General features: G+C 40.5%; 4 protein-coding genes across 5 annotated transcripts; 2 read left to right on the plus strand and 2 right to left on the minus strand.

The window, feature by feature from the left end:
- The first annotated feature begins 1,558 nt into the window (after window positions 1–1,558).
- On the plus strand, window positions 1,559–2,384 carry LOC119769837 (ninjurin-1-like). The gene is made up of 2 exons (XM_038263533.1): window positions 1,559–1,803; window positions 1,873–2,384. Exons 1-2 carry the CDS (start codon window positions 1,747–1,749, stop codon window positions 2,233–2,235), a joined length of 420 nt encoding a protein of 139 aa, XP_038119461.1. The 5' UTR covers window positions 1,559–1,746; the 3' UTR covers window positions 2,236–2,384.
- A 1,359-nt stretch (window positions 2,385–3,743) lies between these two features.
- On the minus strand, window positions 3,744–4,391 carry LOC6053342 (U1 small nuclear ribonucleoprotein C). Of its 2 annotated transcripts, none has more exons than XM_001869413.2 (2): window positions 4,334–4,391; window positions 3,744–4,269 (listed from the first exon to the last, which is right to left on the minus strand). In XM_001869413.2, the coding sequence occupies exon 2, from the start codon at window positions 4,253–4,255 to the stop codon at window positions 3,818–3,820; it is 438 nt and encodes a 145-aa protein (XP_001869448.1). In that variant the 5' UTR covers window positions 4,256–4,269; window positions 4,334–4,391; the 3' UTR covers window positions 3,744–3,817. The 2 variants fall into 2 exon arrangements, with proteins under 2 accessions (XP_001869448.1, XP_038121963.1); XM_038266035.1 differs by having other exon boundaries at window positions 4,328–4,375.
- An 819-nt stretch (window positions 4,392–5,210) lies between these two features.
- Window positions 5,211–6,003, minus strand: LOC6053346 (rutC family protein UK114). The gene is given in 4 exon segments (XM_001869414.2): window positions 5,211–5,486; window positions 5,548–5,691; window positions 5,694–5,776; window positions 5,844–6,003. Coding segments are annotated over 4 exon segments (411 nt in total). The 5' UTR covers window positions 5,909–6,003; the 3' UTR covers window positions 5,211–5,367.
- A 7,964-nt stretch (window positions 6,004–13,967) lies between these two features.
- Window positions 13,968–17,042, plus strand: LOC6053343. Its single transcript, XM_001869415.2, has 2 exons — window positions 13,968–15,682; window positions 15,735–17,042. The coding sequence occupies exons 1-2, from the start codon at window positions 14,245–14,247 to the stop codon at window positions 16,982–16,984; spliced, it is 2,688 nt and encodes an 895-aa protein (XP_001869450.2). The 5' UTR covers window positions 13,968–14,244; the 3' UTR covers window positions 16,985–17,042.
- Window positions 17,043–21,193: the final 4,151 nt, after the last annotated feature.

Consider the following 21,193-nt stretch of genomic DNA (forward strand, 5'->3'; position numbering starts at 1 on the left):
ATGAAGAATATCAAGCGATTGCAAGATTTTTTTCAATATCACGATTATCAAAATAAGATAACTTTAAAAATATTTCTATCCTGATTTTAACGACAGAAATAAGTATCTTTTAGTCGATTTATATAAAAAAGCTATTGTAAAAGTGATTATTATAATAAAATAACATGTTACAATAATTTCTTCACTCGAAATTTTAAATATAGCAAGCAATTATAAAAGAAATTAAGTAAAGGTTGTATATTCAGCTTGTAATATTCAAAAAATATGAACAACTCAAGTGAATTTTAAAATTATAATAAAAATAGATGAAAAACAAATCAAAAACGAATTTGTCTGTGGTGAAAGGGTTGAGTTTAAGGCTCTGGAAAGCATCATTCCAGATCGGCCATTTGGCGGCCATGTTTGTTTTAGAAAAACATTCAAATCTTGGTTCAAAATTTATCAATCAAAAAATGGTTTTCTTTAAGTTGTTTGTAGAAACATTTTACATATCGTGATTATTGCCTTCCTCACTTCACTGAGGCAAGGCTATAAAATCACTCGAAAAATGAACTTCTTAAAAACACCTCCTAGATATACCTTCACGTATACCTATCGACTCAGAATCAAATTCTGAACAAATGTCCGTGGGGATGTGCTTAAGCAGTGTCTGTGTCTCTTCTGAAAAAAGTCTGTATTAATTATATTGTTGAATACATTATTTTATCTCGACAAAGATTTACCCGAACTTTTTACTGAAATATACAACTCATAAGACATTGTTTACTAAGACTAGGGTGACAACATGCAAATCCATCGTGCACCTAATGTTGGCATATCAGCACTTTTAAATTCAGTTACTGTCTCCCCTTTTCTCCTTTTTTTTTGGTGAGTTGGTAAAAATAGAATTGAAAATTGCTGTTCTGGTGAAACAAAATAAATGAAAAAAAAAAATTAAAAAAAACTCTTAAATTGATTTGTTAATACAACCTAAAATACAACCTGAATTTAAGGAAGGCATCAACCACCTTAAGGTGGATTAAGTAATGTTTTTTTCATTTCAGTTTACTATTTCTGGAGAATTTAGAACCATCATTGTCAGTCATTGCCCCAAGAGTGAAGGGCACATTGTACCTAGAGAGCCTAAAAAACCTAAAAACCCTTCGTGTACAATACATGCGCACGTAGATAACTCTATCGAGAAATTAAAAGTGAGAGTGTGTGCAACATGGAGTTAAACTTTCTGTGCAGTTGCTGTGAAGGTTCCCATGGCACTTTGAAAAATTTAACTCCATGTTGCACGCACACACTCTCACTTTTAATTTCTCGATGGAGAGGCGAAATGTCACTCTCAGGGTTCCAATCGAACTGTCAAATGTAAATGTATGTAGGTCCCGTAGGTCCCTAATTGTACCGCCTTAAGACCATGGCAAAGAGCATTTTTTTAAGAGGAAACATTTTTGTTCTCTCTCTCTCTCTCTCTCTCTCTCTCTCTCTCTCTCTCTCTCTCTCTCTCTCTCTCTCGAGAAAAGTGATCATCGAGCTCGAGATGCTGCTCAACCACAGATTTAAAAAAATGGTTGTGTTGATTTTTTCTTAAGCTCGCGACTCTGCTATGCTCAGAGCTCAATACAGTTTCAGTGCCAGTTTGATCGTCCGTCAGCACACTTGGCTCGATCTTGTCCAAGAGAATTTGTTTCTATTTTTGTCTGCTTTTGGTTTTTGTGACTCATACTTTGAGACGAAAAGTTATTTTTTCTAGTGAAGATGGACGTGGAAAACAATCTTGAAATTTCTCCAAAAGTTGAGCCTAAAACTGCTCAGGTATTGAACACTAAAGGACAATCTAAAACAGTTTCAAGCCTTCACTAAACAACTCTCCGCGTTACACAGATCAACCCAGTAACGGGCGAGGTCATCCCGAACGTCAACACGTACCAGCAAAAGAAGAACCTGGCCCAAGGCATGATGGACCTGGCGCTGGTTTCGGCCAACGCCAACCAACTGCGGTACATCTTGGAGTCATTCGCGCGGCATCCGTACTACTACTTCAGCTTGATCTTTATTTCGGTCAGCTTGGTCATTCAGGTGGCCGTGGGCATTGGGCTGATTCTGAACAGTCGGTACGACATCAACGACAAGCAGCAGATTTGCAAGGCGAACAAAATCAACGACTATGTGACGATCGGGATCTTTCTGATAACGCTGGTTAATGTGCTGATATCGGCGTTTGGAGTGGCGCCACAAGTGAATTAAAATAAGTTTTGATTTAAGGGAGTGATTGTGATAAGTTTTACTTAATGACTGTAGTTGATAGTCGACCTGACATTTATTTTATTAGTAACTATAAGATACTAACTTGTTTTATTCTTGAAAATAAAGTTTTATTAAACCCTTTTTAAAAAAATAGGCTGTTTCAAATTGAAGATGCTCTATCTGTAACTTATCAATAGCTCAATCAGGGTATCTAAAACATATGAGTTTGGTGAAATTCAAGTGCGTTCCATGTGCGGTTGTTGCTGGATTGTGGTTTTATCTGTTTAGAGGCAAGCGAAGAGTCGGCTCATCGAACTTTAAGTGAATGGGGATGAGTTTCGTTACGCTTTATTTCCCTTGCACCATTTTATATCACTGAATGGTGTAGGCAAAATTATGTTTTCAATTCGAGTGATGAACTCGTTTTTCGAATTTGCTTTTAGGTTTTCCATCTTCAAGTTAAATGTTAATACACCGGTTGATTATGTTTCAGCTAGCAATAACATGTATCAGGCTGACTCCGAATTGTAATGAAAAAGTATGGGATAACCCAAACTATTTTGTCGATACACATTAAAAAATCATGGTAATATTTCAGCTGGGGATTACAGATTGGTAAGGGAAACAGATTGGCCAATGTTTGACAGATCCAAACGCGCTGGACACCAACCGCCCTTTACGCCCAGCAAACTAGCAGTGTTGCAAGTGCAAAACATACGTTGCCAGTACCGATTTATGCTGCATCGATCAATCTGTTTCCCTTGACAATCTGTACTGGGAATGGGTACATCTTCTGTGTAATTAAAATGTGTAATTTTACCTCTAACAATGTGTAAATTTACCACCATTCCAGTGTTTTAGCACTTTTTAAGTCTATATTGAGTAGCCTGTCCCATTTTGAGGTAATGTGGAGGAATTTTAGGTGCTCACTTCTTAAAATTTAATTTTAATGATTTAATGATGGATTAGGAATAATTTTTTTTAGACAAGAAAAATAATAAAATGCTTTCTCGCACCCCCTCTTCAATTTCGCTTCGCTAGGAGATGGTGATTTTAGCGGATTGCAGACTGGATTTCACCATGTGATTTGATGATTTTTAAGGAAAGGTTGTCTTGGAATTGATAATTGGGAGTAAAACCAACTCCACCTGAACTGATCCTCAACACCATAAAAACCGTCCATTGCCGGCCGCTCCCATCTCCACCACACACCAGGGACAAGGAAAGGGATTTCCAACCAAATGATATTGAATATTGTTATGAATATGCAATTGGAATGTGATCGAAAATTAGGAAATAGCTACTTGAGTGTTTGAAGACAACTGGCTTTTTAGTCTAATTCGAAAGTGGCATGAATGCGATATAAAACAGACTCATAAACGTTCTTGAATAAATATTATTACAAGTTTTAAATTGACTTTTTCATTAACTAAATACGGATCTTTGTCGAGTTACAATTTTGTCAACCAAAAATATGAATTTTCTCATCAATGAAAACACTCGTGATATTTTTTACAGCGATGTATATTTAAGCTTACAAAAGGTATTTTCTTTAGTTTAAAGTTAAAAGTCCATGCAGTTACTATTTCATCTGCGGTGGCGGCCCATTCATCATGGGAGGGCGCATCGCATGCATCTGCAGTCCCGGTGGCATCCCCAGCGGCATCATCATCGGCGGTCGCATGCCCATAATCGGCGGACCCGGATTTGCTCCCATCATCAGCGGAGGTTGCTGCATGCCGGGCATCATGCCAGGCCGGGCGGCCATTCCCATCCCAGGCGGAGGAATGGTCACGTTCGGTTTCGGAGGACCGGCCGTGAACGGGTTCTGCTGGATCTTACCGGCCTTGAAGGCGGCCGTGGTGGCGTCGATTAGGTGCTGCGCTTGCTGTTCCATCCACTTCTGGTAGTAAAACTTCACATTGTCCTTGTGTTTTCGGCCCGTGCAGTGCGTTTTGCGGACGCTAGGTGAATCGTGCGTGAGGTAAGTGTCACAATAGTCACAGTAGTACTTCGGCATCGTGGTTCAGTTTCCTAAAAAGCACGAAAATTATTGAAAATATTAGGATAAATTAAGCGAACCGATGAGCTCCGCTACGTTTTGTTGATGCTTTTTAGTCTGTCAAAGGAAAGCATCAGTTTTATTTGACGTTTTCATAAAACGCAAGGGGATGAAATCATAGGTAGCTTAGCTTCTCACACATGGTTCACAAACACATGCGCAATAATTACGTACCTTTCCTATTTGCGTTTATTTTGGACCTTCCGTATGTTGAAAAACTTCGTTTAATTTATGAACTGAATGCCTTGCCGATATCAAACTTATTATTTTAGAACTAAGCTGCTAGTACTACAAAAATATGGTATGTGAGACATAAAAATGGCACCTGTTTGGACAATCATTCGTAAACTGCATAGTTGCTTAATTTCTAGGTACATGGTAACATTATTTAGTACACTATCTTTGGTAGTGGATCCGTTTTCATAGTGGATTTCGTTTTGTTTTCCGTTTCCATCATTCTATTTATGGGCCCATATTAAGCAAAGGCAGTTCTTGAAGCAAAATTTGTAATGGCCTGAAGTTTTATAAAATCGTTTATTTTGTGATAACTAGTTAAGTAAAAAAATCCAATCCATGTGTTTTTTTCCTGACAATTCCTAACCATAACCTGTAACTTTGCCTAAGATACCAAGTTGGCCAGAAAATTCCATCTTAAGATACAAATTTACAAAAAGAGAGTCAAACTCTATAATCAATTCTAGAGTTTTTTCAATAGGTCCTATAAACAAAAAACAAAAGCTTATAGGATGAAAAGTTTATGAATACATAATAAGAATTGAATATTGTTGTAGCTATTGCTTTCAAACTAGCAATAAACACATTTTTTAAAACAGTTTTCTTCCAAGTTGATCGCCTTATATTCATTACCTGCTAAGCAAACACGCAGCAAAGTTCAACATTCAAACGCGGTATATTGCACGGCAAAATCTTTATTGACTCTTCAATTAACAACTTCGCATTGCCCAGAACCTGGCAACTAATCTTACTTCACTTCACTTTGCACACGTGATTATCACCGGTGTTGATGGATAAAAAAAATCAGCCCAAACCAACCCGAACCTCGAACCGAATCACGTGGACACCTGGATCACCTCGCCGGTCAGCGCGATGGCCTCAATCTCGACGGCCGCCCCCAGCGGTAGCTTGTTCACAGCAAAGCACGTCCGGGCCGGGAAGTTGGACGAGAACACTGCAAACAAACGTTAAACTTTGACCTCTTGACTTATCGCTTATCACTGTGGGTTTCTTACCTCTCTTGTACTCGTCGTTGACCGCGGCGTAATCGTCCATGTTGGCCAGCAGGATGGTGGTCTTGACGACCTTGTCGACTCCCGACCCAGACTCCTTGAGCAGCAGGGTCAGATTCTCCAGGGCCTTGGCAGTTTGAGCGGGGCACCACCGTCGACCAGCTTCAGCGATTCCAACTCCATGCCGAGGACTCCGGACAGGTACACCGTACGATCGGCCACAACGGCTTGGCTGTAGGAGGAAAAGATCACGTAAGGATCAACACAATGTAGCTGTTCAAGTCACGTCTTATACTCACTTGTACGGGGCCGGAGCCTTGGGCACCTTCTTGCTGGAGATGATCTTACGGACGATGCTGGCCATGGTTGATGCTGTGCTACTAGTACGAAGTGCTGACAAGAACTGAACGCTGCGATGTGATGACTGCTGATCGGTTCAACTGTTCGTAGCTCTATATACTTTCGCGCTGAGTTGTTGTGATTGAGCTGATAACGAGCAGATTAAGTGAAATGCAAACACTACATAGGAGATAGTTTAATGCATTGATATTGGCCGTTACTGCTGGTGTGTTGATCGAATTTCTGAAGGTTTGGAGACTTGCGTCCAAAAAATGGGAATGACTTGCAAAAATGGAGAAATATGCCGATCCACCATGACTCATGATTTTTATGCTTTGTGAAGAAGTTTGATATAAAAACAGCCCTGAATAACTATTTGACTATTAGAATGAAAACATTTTTTAAACAACTGGTACAATTTGGTAACGATAATTGGTTAAATATTGCAGTCTACTATTAATTTTGATCGACAATGTTTTGAAAAATGCCTTTTTGGCTAATTTTTCAAAAGCAAATTCGGCCTGGGTTCGATCCCAGAAGGTCCCGTTGGCATTTTTCGAGACGAGATTTGTCTGATCACGCCTTCCGTCGGACGGGGAAGTAAATGTTGGCCACGGTCTAACCTAGAGGTTAGGTCGTTAGCTCAGTCCACGTGTGGGAGTCGTCTCCCTGGGTTCTGTCTCGGTGGAGTCTCTGGTAGGCAGTTGGACTCACAATGCAAAGCTCGTCAGTTCGAATCCCTGAGTAGTCGGAAGGTAAGGCGTCAAAAGAGGTTTGCAATTGCCTCAACAATCAAACCTTCGGACACCTAGTTTTGAGTAGGAATCTCGCAATCGAGAACGCCGAGGCAATGCTGTAGAGCGAATTATTTGTTTTTTTTTTCGAAAATTAAAACCGACATGCGTATCTGTCCGGAAAATGGATAAAATATTACTAAAAAAACCTGCAAATTTTTTCTTCATATTGTTTGCAACAATGTTACGTCATTAGATTATTTTTTGCATTCAGTCATACCATCCTTTACACAATTTTACACTAGTAAGATAGCTATGAAGTTTTAGATCGATCCATTGTAGGCTATGTCAAGAATATGATTTGTGAAACACAAGTTATTTTTTTTTGATAAAAATTTACTTCTCGGTATTAAGTTACATCGAGACTTTGGACGTATATTTAATCGATATAGAATCAGTTTTCATCGACAGAATATTTTTGTATTCGCTATGTTAACTCAGATTAGTCCTCTCAAAAAACCTCCAGGTGAAATTTCCGAGGCAGGCTAGTGTAGTCATCAATGAGACACTTTTGGTTTTTAACTTTCAACGATTTTTGTATTTTTTTTCATCAGCATGTTTTAATGAGCTTTTTGTTGCATTTTCTTGCTTTTAATGTGTTCTAACATTGATCAAAATATGAGATCGATCCGACCTCTATAGCCAGAGCTATCCAACTGTCTCATTGTAGACGCACTTGGCAGGAACAATGAGACAGGTACTTTTCTAGAAAACATCATTTTTTTTTGTATTGTTCCATTGCAGGTGACTTGCCTTGAACATTTTAAAGCAATTTTGCCAACTTGAAACTTTAATTAACAAAAGTTATACTAAAAAGCAAATAAATTTAGTAAAATCCAGATATTTATACCAAATAACTTTATATTTTTGGCTAAATGAACTCAAAACTCAATAAATATGCCAAAAATCACTTTCAATTCATGTTTTAAAGGATTTCCCCACATTTTGAAAAGTTTAATAAAGAAAAATCAAAGTGTCTCTGGCTGAAAAGAGTGGGGAACAATGCACAGTGGTCCGAAACCGGAATCTAGCGTGACAAAATTGATAGCGACCACACGTTAAGATTTAGAGCTTTGGTGTCTTGGGGACAAATGATCAGGGTCAATAGGGGCATCTTTTGGTATGGTGGACATTAGGGTGGTCCAAATTTTAGGGTGGTTCAGAATTTTTATTTTGGCGGGATGACGAGATAGCGCTTTGCTGTCTTCAGAAAAGTTGTAGGGAACACCATTCTGAGCAACTTTGCTGAAGGGCACAAAGCTCTATCTTCAAACGGGAAGTTTCTAGAGCCATTTTTGTAATTTAGGTTTGGGTGTTTATGAAAAAATGAGTTTTTTGAATTTATCAACTCAGGCTTACAGTATGTCAAAAAAGTATTTACACCCCTGGGCACTATGCACATTTTGTGATGAAACATGTAAAAAATTTAAAGTTTGGCAGGAACCTGGTACTACGTTTTGTTCAGAAACTCATGCCAAACATTTTGCTACAAAAAGCTCATGAAAAGATGATTTCTATAAAAAGTTATATAACAAATACTATTACGAAAATAAAAAAGGTGCAAAAAAAGTTTGTACACCTTTCGAAAAATTAACATAAATAATGTTATTTGTTCACAAATCACCATAAATCCAGTCTCCCAACTCCAAATAGGCATCCTTGACTGATTAAAAAAATAATTTGGATTGAATATAAAGTTTACTTACTACTTAGTATCAAAGTTTATATAACTCTGGAAATTCTATATGAAAGTTATCTAAACTTTATTTTGCAAACCTTTAATTCAAATAAATGTCAATATATTACCATAGAATTGCTAAATAAACATTTTGGAGAGGGTATAACACCGTTTTGGGGGTATTTGTATCGATAGAATAGATTTTTCGTTGGAATTTCGTACCAACCCGGAATTACGTCGTAGGAAAATCCGCCGGCATCCGAACCGGTCCACGATTCACAAGTCAACCTATGTGGAATCGGAAAGGGCATAAAATTTCCGATCTTTTGATACCCATACATCCAGGTTTTCTATAAAACCCACGTTTTTAAATACCTGGGCAAAAAGTAAGTTTGATCCACGAGAACAAAAATTACGAAATTCCATACATTTTTGGCAGGTTGCTCAAACGAAACCATAACAACGTTTTTGCTTAGGTATTTAAAAACGTGGGTTTTATAGAAAACCTGGATGTATGGGTAACAAAAGATCGGAAATTTTATGCCCTTTCTGATGCCACAGAGGTTGATTTGTGAATTGTGGACCGGTTCAGATGCCGGCGGATTTTCCGACTACGTAATTCCGGGTTGGTACGTAATTCCAACGAAAAATCTATTCTGTCGATACAAATACCCCCAAAACGATGTTATACCCACTCCAAAATGTTTATTTAGCAAGTCTATGGTAATATATTGACATTTATTGGAATTAAAAGTTTGCAAAATTAAGTTTAGATAAGTTTTATATAGAATTTCCAGAGTTATATAAACTTTTATACTAAGTAGTTAGTAAACTTTATATTCAATCCAAATTATTTTTTGAATCAGTCAAGGATGCCTATTTGGAGTTGGGAGACAGGATTTATGGTGATTTGTCAACAAATAACATTATTTATGTTAATTTTTCGAAAGGTGTACAAACTTTTTTTGCACCTTTTTTATTTTCGTAATAGTATTTGTTATATAACTTTTTATAGAAATCATCTTTTCATGAGCTTTTTGTAGCAAAACGTTTGGCATGAGTTTCTGAACAAAACGTTGTACTAGGTTCCTGTCAAACTTTAATTTTTTTACATGTTTCATCACAAAATGTGCATATTGCCCAAGGGGTGTAAATACTTTTTTGACATACTGTATGTCGTACTGAGTTGGTGTCTTCTAGACATTTGAAAAGCTTATCAAAACACACATTTATCTTCCAAGTGAGCGAAAATCGGACCTTTAAAACGAAAGTTATAGCCAAAATACGACAAAAAAGACGCCATTTTGAAATGTGAATAACTCGAAAAGGTGGTGGAGTTTGACCTCGCTCTTAGAAGCATCTGAAAGTACACATTCTAGAGTATATTTGCTGAAAATATCTCGGAGGACTTTTTTGTTTAACTCATTTAATCTTAATTAGAAAATGAGCATTTTTAAATCGTTTTTTGCCCATAACTTTTGATAGAATTTTCCAAAATTCGTTTTTCAAGAACGAAAATGTTCATTTTAACAAGCTCTACAATTGTCTAGAATAGTTCAAAAATGTACAAAATGATCTAGTGGTTGTAAAAGAAGAAACAAGTTGTGACGTAAGTATTCAACATTTATATACACATACACTGATACCCAATAACATACCACACCTTATACATAAACACACATGGACAGTTAATAAAGACCACGCTACATGGTGTCAGAAGTGGGTCGGTTGTTCCGCGAAAAAACGGAGAAATCCGGCGGACAACCGGCCGTAGAACCATCCAAGCACCGGCAACTGAACCGCCGGACAGGACTCTACCGGAACGCAGTGGAGGAGGAAAGTCCGAAGCCGAATACGGACGAAAATTAGAGCCAGCGGTAGCATCTTCCAGAAGAGGACGAGGTGGAGGAACGATTGGGCAGAGCAAGTGGACGAGCCAAGTCCCGGCAACGGAACCGCCGGATCCATGTCCAGCCGGGCGTCGTGGAGGGCTATCATCCGGCCGAGGAAGAACTGCTGCAGCTTTCGAAGGCGGGCAGCAAGGAACAATATCGAGCCGCCGGGAGTGTGTCCGCCCCCGCGGAGTAGGTGGGAGTATCGGGTTACGCGGTAGCCGGAGGAAGCGGCCAAGGAAACATCCGGAACAAGCGAATCCGGCTCGAGAACTAGGCAAACAAGAGAATATGTGTGCAGTGCCGAGCGGATCCTGGAGGTCCACCTCAGAAGTGGCCAACCGTAACTGCGGGCCGCCGAGGAAGAGGCCGGAACCGGAAGCAAGAAGAAAAACGTCGATCATCAAACGGGAGCAGTACGGAGGGTCCGTAATCAATAGGAAACCGTCGGGCGTCAGGGACGAGCGACCGACCGAAACGAGAACCGCGTGGGGGTCTACCTCAAGAAGGGCCAACCGGTGAAGCAACTGCCGGGCGCCGAGGAAGAGACCGTCCGAAAGAAAGTGCCTCTAGGAGGAAGATACGTGAGGAAACGCAGCTTTGGAAGTTAGCGACGAGGAACAGTGCGTCGGGGGCCGTCCTCATGCAGGGCCAACCGACGAGGAAATCGTCGGGCGTCGGGGACGAGACCGGCCGAAAGGAGAGCCGCGTGGAAGTCATCATCAGGAAGGCCAACTGGCGTAAGATTAGTCAGGCGCCGAGGACAAGACGGTTCAGCGGAAAGCAGAGTAAAAGAACAGTTGCCAGAAACGGGGGTCGTCCTCACCAGGGCCAACCGGTTGCGATGGAACCGGGCGCCGAGGACAAGACCGGCCGAAGGAGTAACGGAAGGTGAGAAGCTGGAAGCCTTCCTGGGAGAACGTGGAGGCTGTCCTCAAGCGGGCCAACAGGCTGGAAAGCAGCTGGGCGCCGGGGACGAGAAAGTATCAGCGCCGCAAGAGGAGGAGGTCGTCTTCAAGTAGGGCCAACCAGCGAAGAAAGCAGCTGGGCGCCGAAGACAGTACGGTCCTCTGAAACGAGCTGATGACGAGAGCTGTCGAGCAGGAAACCTTCCTGGAAGAAGGTGGAGGCTGTCCTCAAAAGGGCCAACCGACTGGAAAGCAGTTGGGCGCCGAGGACGTGACAGTTCTGTCGTAAGTGCAACAAGATCCGAAGTGCAAGGATTGGATTAGGCTGACAGAAGACGAGCAAGATGGAGAACAGCAACATAACTACAGTGCAGAAACAGCGAACTCGAGCAAGAACATCACAACAGATCGGAAGAACTAGCAGGAACATCAAAATCGAGTTGGAAGGAAGAAAGGAAACAGCAGAAGCGATCTGATTGTATAGAGAGAAGAAAATAGACAAGAGTGAGAAGTGAGTAGTTTGTAAAACTTGTTGAAAGAGGATAAGAGAAGAGACATACGAAAGATAAGAAAGTAGAAGACAGTATCAAGATAAAAAAAAGAAAAAGGGGAGAAGAGTAGGGAGAAGATGTAGTAGAGAGAGATTAGTTGAATTAAAAAGATTATTATTTTTCGAAAAGAGGGGAGATGTGACGTAAGTATTCAACATTTATATACACATACACTGATACCCAATAACATACCACACCTTATACATAAACACACATGGACAGTTAATAAAGACCACGCTACACAAGTTTTTACTGAAATATTTCAGGAATAAATTTAATTATTTTGTTGATTCCTGAAATATTTCAGTAAAAACTTGTTTCTTCTTTTACAACCACTAGATCATTTTGTACATTTTTGAACTATTCTAGACAATTGTAGAGCTTGTTAAAATGAACATTTTCGTTCTTGAAAAACGAATTTTGGCCAATTCTATCAAAAGTTATGGGCAAAAAACGATTTAAAAATGCTCATTTTCAAATTAAGATTAAATGCGTTAAACAAAAAAGACCTCCGAGATATTTTCAGCAAATGTACTCTAGAATGTGTACTTTCAGATGCTTCTAAGAACGAGGTCAAACTCCACCACCTTTTCGAGTTATTCACATTTCAAAATGGCGTCTTTTTCGTCGTATTTTGGCTATAACTTTCGTTTAAAAGGTCCGATTTTCGCTCACTTGGAAGATAAATGTGTGTTTTGATAAGCTCTTCAAATGTCTAGAAGACGCCAACTCGCTACGACATAAGCCTGAGTTGATAAATTCAAAAAACTCATTTTTTCATAAACCCCTAAACCTAAATTACAAAAATGGCTCTAGAAACTTCCCGTTTGTAGATAGAGCTTTGTGCCCTTCAGCAAAGTTGCTCAGAATGGTGTTCCCTACAACTTTTCTGAAGACACCAAAGCGCTATCTCGTCATCCCGCCAAAATAAAAATTCTGAATCACCCTAAAATTTGGACCACCCTAATGTCCACCATACCAAAAGATGCCCCTATTGACCCTGATCATTTGTCCCAGCTCTAAATCTTAACGTGTGGCCGCTATCAATTTTGTCACGCTAGATTCCGGTTTCGGACCACTGTGCAATGAGGGTATATTCTTAATTTTGGTCAAATCTAATGAAAGGCCATTCTAGCCCAACTCATGCCCTATGAAATGACGAAAATGTAATTTTTAGTCATAATTTACTTTTACACCCCAAAATCAAACATTTATGAATAACTTTGCAAGGGAGCGTCCATAACCAAAGCCACTATTATGGCAGACGTGTATCCAGTAGACACACCTTTCCCCAAAATATGAGCCTGATTGGTTGAAACTACGACTTGTGAGAGCCATTTTATCATTGTTCCCCGTGTCTCATTGATAACTACTCTACCCTACATGCAAGTTGCGTAATAATCTCCTTCTCACATAACATGGTCTTGAACACTTTTCAAATGATTTTCAATGTTACAAAATGAAACTCGTGTGAATTTGTCTCAACCCATTGATAACAATATTTGCAGATTTTTAAAATCATGGCATACATTTGGAAAGAGCTTAAATTGAATAATTTGACCATCCCAAAAATTATTCAAGTGGTTGATAAATTTTTTTCAGCTTTTCGGGTATAGTTTTGCAAAGATAGACAAATAAGGACACTTAAAAAAATATTTAAAAAAAATACAATATTGACCTATCAAATGGCTTTCATTTAAAAACGATGCATTTTATCAATCGGTGAACCTCGTTGGAAAAATGTTCGACTTGTGCTGAAAATCTTTTTTTGTAACATGTTGCATCCCTACCAAAAATAACAGAATGGAAAAATAATACCTTTCAATACCAGTGCTGAAAAGTCAGCACTGAAATGGGTGCTGCAAAGTTGAACTTTCCAACACTTGTATCGAAAAGTAACATTTTTCATTTTTTTTGTTTCAAACGGTGAATTTACTTAGCACATGGATGATTGACATAAAATTTCATTGCTAATTTAATTTTAATCGGACTTTTCCGGTGAAAACTGACACAATAAGCGTTTTTCAAAATTGCAAAAAATAATGTAAGCAAATTGTTGCAAAACAAATTAAAAAAAAAAATCCAAAAATATTTGTCATTGTAAACAATTTTTTTAAACAGTTGTGCTTAAAATTTTAATTTGATGGAAAGAAACGTTCTGTACAGAATATATTTAAAATAAATCATTTCCTCAAAGAGAAACATTTATTTTAAACCAAACTCATTATTAAGAATTCACAACTACAAATGTAGCTTTATTCTATGCTTACATTACTTACTCCAACATTCCATGTACAAAGTCAAATTTGAGCATTTGTTTTGCGTAAGCAGTTGATGTTTTCATCACCCAAATCAATGAGTCACAGTTTGACCAAAATATCACGAAATATCATGTCGAATTATCTTATCTCGTTTTCTGACGAGCCCTGTATCGCAAAAACCACCAGTACCGCCACCTCCATCAAAATCCGGATAAAAAATCACCAAACGTAACAGTGTTCAAGCAATCTCTGAAAAGTTCAGACCACAGACCCTACTATGCATCGAAAGCGGTACTTTCCGGCGGATTTGGAACCGTATCCTTTGCACTATGCTGCCCTGCGAGGTTATACGGACAAAGTGCGGGAATTGTTGGCTGACGCCGGAACCAACCCGTACGAACCGATCCAGGACGGAGAGACTGCACTGCACGTTGCGTTGACTGAAAATCAACTCGAAGTAGCGGATGTCTTGATCGAGAAGTTCCGGGCGGATTTCGAAACGGTTGGAGATTATTTAGTGAAGAAGCTCGAGTGCGATCCGGATGATCGATTTTGGTTACGACGGAGTATTTTGGTGGCCACGACGAAGGAACAGTGTGAAAAGGTGAAACAGCTGGAGGATCCTGTTGGATGTGCAAAGGATGGGATTTTGGTTTTGCTGAGATATCCAGTTGGAGGAGAGCACGCAGCCAGTTTGAAGTCCAATAGGAATACTCGTATGGGGTTGATCAATCTTGGGAAGACTCTGATCCCAAATGGTTTGCTGTCGTGGAATGATTCGGGTCCAGCGGGATGTTGTGATTCTCTATTGAATTTGGCGGCATATCATGGACACGTGAAGCAGCTGGAGATCTTGGAGAGCTACGGAGCAGATCTTTCCGTCCGGGGGACGAAGAAGCAGATTCCATTTCATGCGGCTTGCGATGCTTCCCAGCATGAAGTTATTGAAGTTCTGCTTACGAAATACCTCAAGATGTTCGATCCGCTGACCTTGGATTGCGACTGCTTCAACGGATTGTACTACATTTTGTACCGAAAGAACAAGAAGAGCTTTGAACTGGCACTGAACACCATGATTGAGTATGAAGTGAGCCGTTCAGGTGAATCAGAATCAAAAGCGTTCAATAAAATATTGAACGTGGAGAACGACAACTGGTCACACTTCTCTGTGTGGAGCCAGCTGGATTGCGAGTTTTGGAACCCGATCCTGGAACAAGTCTGCGAAAAATATGAATATGATCTTACGTATCAGTGGAAGGATTCCACGGCATTACTGGATATGATACAGTACAAGAAAGTGGCGCGATACTATCAGGCACAGATTCGTCGTAATCCTGAACTAGTGAAGGTTTCGAGCAACGGTTCCACTGCCTTGCATCAGCTAATCAGCTCAAACGAACTGGTTCTGGTAAAAGATCTTTACAGCCGTATGAAGCAGCGAATGAAAGCTATATTTGAATGTGATGCAGCATTTGATTCGTTCAACACTATGATGCATTGGAGCTACAACGAAATGATGAGCTTTGTTTTGGAACACCATGCAAATTTTCTGCACGATAGTTTGACAAAATTTCACGAGAAAGTGATTCAGGATTTTTCATGTCCAAATTTTAATGAAGTGTTCGAAATATTGATCAAGTACATCCCCGATATTGAACCACTCATTAAAGAAAGGCGTGATTACTTGAACACCTACTCAATTTCAACTCAAAACGGTGAGTTTAAGATTCAAAACAAAGAATCAGTCTTATCTAATTGTCATTGCAGATTCCTGTGAAACGTACAACAAATTGCGCGATGATTTCCCGTCAGCACTTGAAGAAATCCAACAGTCCGGCAAGTCTTTGGATGACTACAACAGCCAAGTTTGTTGCTTTCTGCATCAGGCCATTATCGAGGATCAGCTACAGCTCGTAGAAAACCTTTTAAACGCAAACGTAGACTTTGATTTCCTGAACAACGACGAACGCCATGCCATTCACTTCGTGCAGTCCGTAGAAATGCTCCAACTGCTCGTGCGGAAACATCCCGATGGAAACGGACTTGTCAATCGGAAAGACCGCAACGGAGCCACCCTGTTACACGCAATATGTCCTACCTCGATAGCTTGCAAAGAGAAAATTATCCTTGAGCTGCTCAAACTTGGTGCCAAAGTAGACGAATGCACAGACGACCAGTCGACGGCTTTGTTCTACGTTTACGAAGAAGTGTTGTTCGATTTCCTTACGAAAGGCGTCCAAGAGCATGGTTTCACTGGAATCAGCGTAAACCACAGAGATTTCGAAGGTAACACGGCACTACATCGTTGCTTGCGACATCTCAATTCTTACATGGCTCGGATCATGCTGCTTAGGGCGGATAGCTTTGTAAGCTTCAACGAAAAGGGAGAATCGCTGCTGGCATGTCTGACTCGAGTGGATCTTTCCATATTCGACCTCTACTTCAAGCCTGTACTGGTGGAACAAGAGGAAAAGACCAAGTTGATGTTTGAGGCGGAACTTGAGAAGTCCAAAGAGCGGGCATCGCAAATATTCGTGGAAGCTTGTGTATTTTTAAACTTATTCATTGTAGAAAGAATGCTGGCAATGGAACTGGACTTCAACGCGCAAGGTTACAACGGGAAAACGGGTCTGTTGGCGTTGATGGAGGCTTACGAGAACTTCCCCGTAAAGCTTGTGCTTCAATTGCTGGACAAACCAGTTGACGTGAACATTCGGGATATCGATGGAAGAAACGCTTTGCTGATGCTGGTGTTCAAATTTCCTACGCTGAAACCACAAGGCGCGGATGTAGAGTTGGCGAGAAAGATCATTGAGCTAGGAGTGGACATCGATCAGGTTGACAACGAAGGCAATACGGCGTTGCACTATGCTTGCAAAATTGCAGACTTTGCTGTGATCGAAGCGCTTGTGGAGAAGGGGGCGGACTTTCGAATTCAAAATAAGCGAGGGCTATTATGCTATCAAATGGCATCTTGGGGCGTTGAACAAATTTTGGCTACACTGTTTTCAACATGAATAGTTTATTTACAAAACAAATGAATAAATACAATATTACATAAATTGTTGATTAAAATTCCAATCTTCCTGCATCATTTCCAACTCCCGTTCGGCGACTTTATTCTCCAATTCTGTCACCCTCGATTCCATTTCCGGCAGGTGTTCGACCCAGATGTGCAGTGGTTCGTCAAACAACTTCTCTGGTAGTAGATCTTCCTCGAAAAAGCTGTCCATTACCATGTCAGCAATGCTCCGTATGTACTCAAGGTGATGTTCGAACAAAAATCGTAAAACGTCGTTATTTTCATGGCTCAGGACACTTGCCACCGTAATTACAGCCCCTTTCTCGTTCTCGAACAGGATTCGACATTGTTCGTCCCGTGATCCGTACAGTTCCCTCAGAAATGTCAGCTCGTTAGACCACATTAGGCAGTGCACAACATTGCATCCCTCTTGGTCCGTAAGCTCAAGTAGTTCGGGCTTTTTCCGAATTTCCGACTGATAAAAATTGCGCGCTGCGTGTCTTGTGATCATATCCATCAACATTATGGTGTAGCCAGCTCGAAAGCTCACATCGTACTCGAACCTTTCCAGGTACGGCACCAAATCGGAAGTCTTTAGATGATCGCCTACCATTGACCAAATTGATACCTCCGGCCAGGAAGGGTTATCGTATCGAAAACATTTGTTGAATGCCTCACTATCCGACTCGTGGTAGTTGCATTTACGATATGCGATGACCTTGTTCAGAACGTAGCCGAAGGACTCTGCATCACCGTGTTGTAAAACAAAAGCCAAAGCCGACTCTCCAACCCGGTTGGTGACCGTTGGATCAAGCTGATCACCGTAATCTTCGAAAAATAGCTTAATCATGGTCATGTTATTCTTTCTACAAGCCTCCATCAACGGAGTGTTCATAGCACTACCACGCTGAGCTGGATCAGCTCCACTTGCGATCAATCTCCGCACCAGCTGGACGTCTCCACAACTCACTGCAAGCTCAAGTAGCGTCCAACATTTCCCGTTAACTTCACTAGATCCCCAGGTTAGAAACCCGTTAGGACTCAAGTAACCCAACAAGTTATCCACCGACTTCCTGTTGATATCCCCAACTCGAAGTACTACAACTCGAGGAGTTTCTCCAACGATCTTCAACAGAATCATCCTGACTTCAAATTCCTCAAGCTTAGCCAACCCATCACAATCTCCCAGCCCAACAGCCCGCTCACACTGCTCTTCCGTAGTCGCTACCGCGATCCTCTCCTTCAACCAGAACCGGTCCTCTCCACTCCAGCCGTACTTCTCCCTCAAACTCCTCTCAACGACCCCGTAATCCCGCTCGTAAACCCCCACCAAGGCGTCGTAAATGTCGCGCTGTCCATTTGCGATGGCCACGTGAAGTGCGGTTTCACCGTCCCGAGCCGTCCGGTACACGTTGACGCCCTTGGTCAGCAGTTCGTGAACCGTTTCGACGTTCCCTTCGGCCGCTGCGTAGTGCAGTGTATCGGCGCTATACCGGTCCTGTCCGTACTGGGGGGTACAGTGATAGAACTGGGTCGTTGGTGGAGTGCTGGCTCTGTCGACAAAGGACATGGTAATGTATGTAGTATCTCAGGACGTGGTTCTGGAGAGACTGTGAGCTAGCCGTAGGGTTGTGACTGTTTTAAAGGAAAATTTTCTGGAATTCGTGAAACAACGTGAAATACGCAGAACGAACATCTTCATCGGTTTATCTTTCGAATCGCGACTTATTGAAGAGCAGAAGTGGGAAAAGGTAGGGGCAAATTTGATGCTTAATAGTGGTTGTGATGTTATGTTTTTTCCACCATATGCACGCGATTTATTTTATAGTTGGTGGGCTGAAATTTTTGTCGCGAAATCCGCATAAATTTGCAGATTTCTTTTAAATTGTGATACAAGAGGTTATTTTATCAGATCAGTTACATCTCTATTTTTAGAAGTCGAGGTCAGTATCAAGCAAACATACATAATAATGGTTTTGCAAATACTTTGCCCAATTAAAATGAATTCAGCAGCCCTAGCCAAATGGTTACGCTGTAGTTTTTTTAAGCGGATGACCATGCATGGGTTCGATTCCCATCTGCTCCAACCTACCATCGGATGGGGAGGTAAAACGTCGGTCGACCTCACCAATCTGCCTGAAATTTTCAGGGGTTGTTTGTACATATAAAACTAGCATCTGGCCAAAATATGAGCACTCTAGGTCAACGGGAAGTGGGGCAAATCGGGACACAAAGTTTGAAGGTTTAAAAACGTCAAAAATCTTATATAGGCTATAACTTAGGCAAAATTCAATTTAATTTAAAAAATTAAAATGCATCTGAAAGGGCTTAAAAATGCAACAAAATGCAGGAAAAGCATCCCAATTGGTTGAATCTAAAGGGCGTTCTATTGGCGTCCAGATATCAACTCGCTTCGACCTGCAGCTTGTAGGCTGCCCTGTTTATTACACTGTGAAATTATCCATGGCTTATCCAAGGAACCAAAAGGTGACAACAGACATTTGCGCCCAAAAGGGGTGCTGCAAAAAAAACTTTTTATTTAAAAAAAAATCCCAACAAATCAGCAACGAATTACAAGTTTGATAGTCAAACTACACTTAAAAGTTGGTTTTGTTATTTGTTTTTGCAAAACCGCATATTTTTTAAAAAAGTGCCAAAAATATTCGTAACTACCTTTTGCCTCTTGGTGGCGCTTTGTGTTAGTATGTGTGTGGTCGATATTTGCGGACGTGCACGCAGAACACAGAACAGTGAGAACTAACGAAAATGCCTCACTTTCTTCTGATACAAGTCGCCATATTGAAATTGCTTGAAGTTTCATACCCGTGTTGTAGGGGACATCTGGGACTACCATTTGAAACTGAGAATGCTTTGGGTAAGGCAGTTTAACATATTAAATAAACACTTTTACTTTAAGTGAATTTTTGGGTTGTAAATTTTTGCTCGGAGGGCCCCTTAGATCCCATTTTCTGGTAATTATTTTATCATATTCGTGTTCCTGAGACAATTTCACATAAGAAACATGCATAAAAATTGTTATTTTCATCAATTTTAACCATTTAAAAAATGAAAGTAAAAAAATCTTCGATTCACATTTATTGAAAATCAAGTTCGTTTCCAAGGATACTAGATGACACCAGAAAAAAGGCAGATTCTATATATTTTTCAACTTTTATTTTTTAAAGGGTAAAAATGGATGAAAATAAACATTTTTGTGCATGTTTCAATCGTGAAATTGTCTCAGGAACACGAATATCATGAAGTTATCACCCGAAAATTTGATCTAAGGGGTCCCCGAGCAAAAATTTACAACCAAAAAAATCACTTTAAGAAAAAGTGTTTATTTAATACGTTAAACTGCCTTACCCAAAGCGTTCTCAGTCTCAGATAGTAGTCTCAGATGTCCCCTACACTCAGCAAAACAAAGTTTTTAATTTCATAAGGCTAACCATATAAACGCTATCAAAATCTCCTTTTATTGAGTCCATATGTTTACTATATGACTGGTTGTTGCTCCTTTATAATTTATAAGGTTTGTTTATGAAGTCTTTAAATATTGTATATGTGAAAAAGCCATATGTCAACCTTATGGAAACAAATTTCGCGATGGCGAAAGAAGCAGACGAGCCGGAGGAAGAGGATGGAATTTTTATTGGGAAAACGTAAGTTTTAGTGAATTATCTCTTTTTTACCGCAACTAATATGTGTTATAACAATTGCAGGAAGCCTTTGACTGCAATATCAATTCCATTGCGGCACAGCCGACGGGATGTTTGTCAGAGCTGACACTCAAAGCTAGATACACCGGATGCGGGGCGTCACTCCGGAGAACCGCGCCGAACCGACCGACGGTCGGTGATGAAGGTGGATGCCGTCTGGTGTCGGACCTCAGGTAGCATACCTGGAGGGGCAGCCATGGAGCAAGAGCGACGGATGGATGAAGCAGCGGATTATGTAAGGGTTGCCGGATGAAGTTTCCGGATATTCAGAAGAGCACGCCTACGGCTTCAAGTTTCAAGGTGCTGGAGGAGTAGGCCATCTACCAAAGGGCTTACTGCTGCATCATATGCAACATGAATTCCAAGAGGACCTGGAGAGATGTTAAAGTAGCCGCACTGCTGAGGACGCCTCGCTCAGCTGAATCATCTACAGCAACGTGGATGATCGGAAGGATTTCGCGGAACATCGCCGGGGCAGAATCTAT

The sequence above is a fragment of the Culex quinquefasciatus genome, chromosome 3 (assembly GCF_015732765.1).
Source record: "Culex quinquefasciatus strain JHB chromosome 3, VPISU_Cqui_1.0_pri_paternal, whole genome shotgun sequence".
Lineage (NCBI taxonomy): Eukaryota > Metazoa > Arthropoda > Insecta > Diptera > Culicidae > Culex > Culex quinquefasciatus.

Bases quoted from the DNA above. Each gene is read 5' to 3' on its own strand.
- LOC119769837 (XM_038263533.1), top strand. From the start codon at position 1,747: ATGGACGTGGAAAACAATCTTGAAATTTCTCCAAAAGTTGAGCCTAAA. The intron at 1,804-1,872 runs GTATTGAACACT...CGCGTTACACAG, and splicing joins TTGAGCCTAAAACTGCTCAG to ATCAACCCAGTAACGGGCGA.
- LOC6053342 (XM_001869413.2), bottom strand. From the start codon at position 4,255: ATGCCGAAGTACTACTGTGACTATTGTGACACTTACCTCACGCACGAT.
- LOC6053343 (XM_001869415.2), top strand. From the start codon at position 14,245: ATGCATCGAAAGCGGTACTTTCCGGCGGATTTGGAACCGTATCCTTTG. The intron at 15,683-15,734 runs GTGAGTTTAAGA...TTGTCATTGCAG, and splicing joins CTCAATTTCAACTCAAAACG to ATTCCTGTGAAACGTACAAC.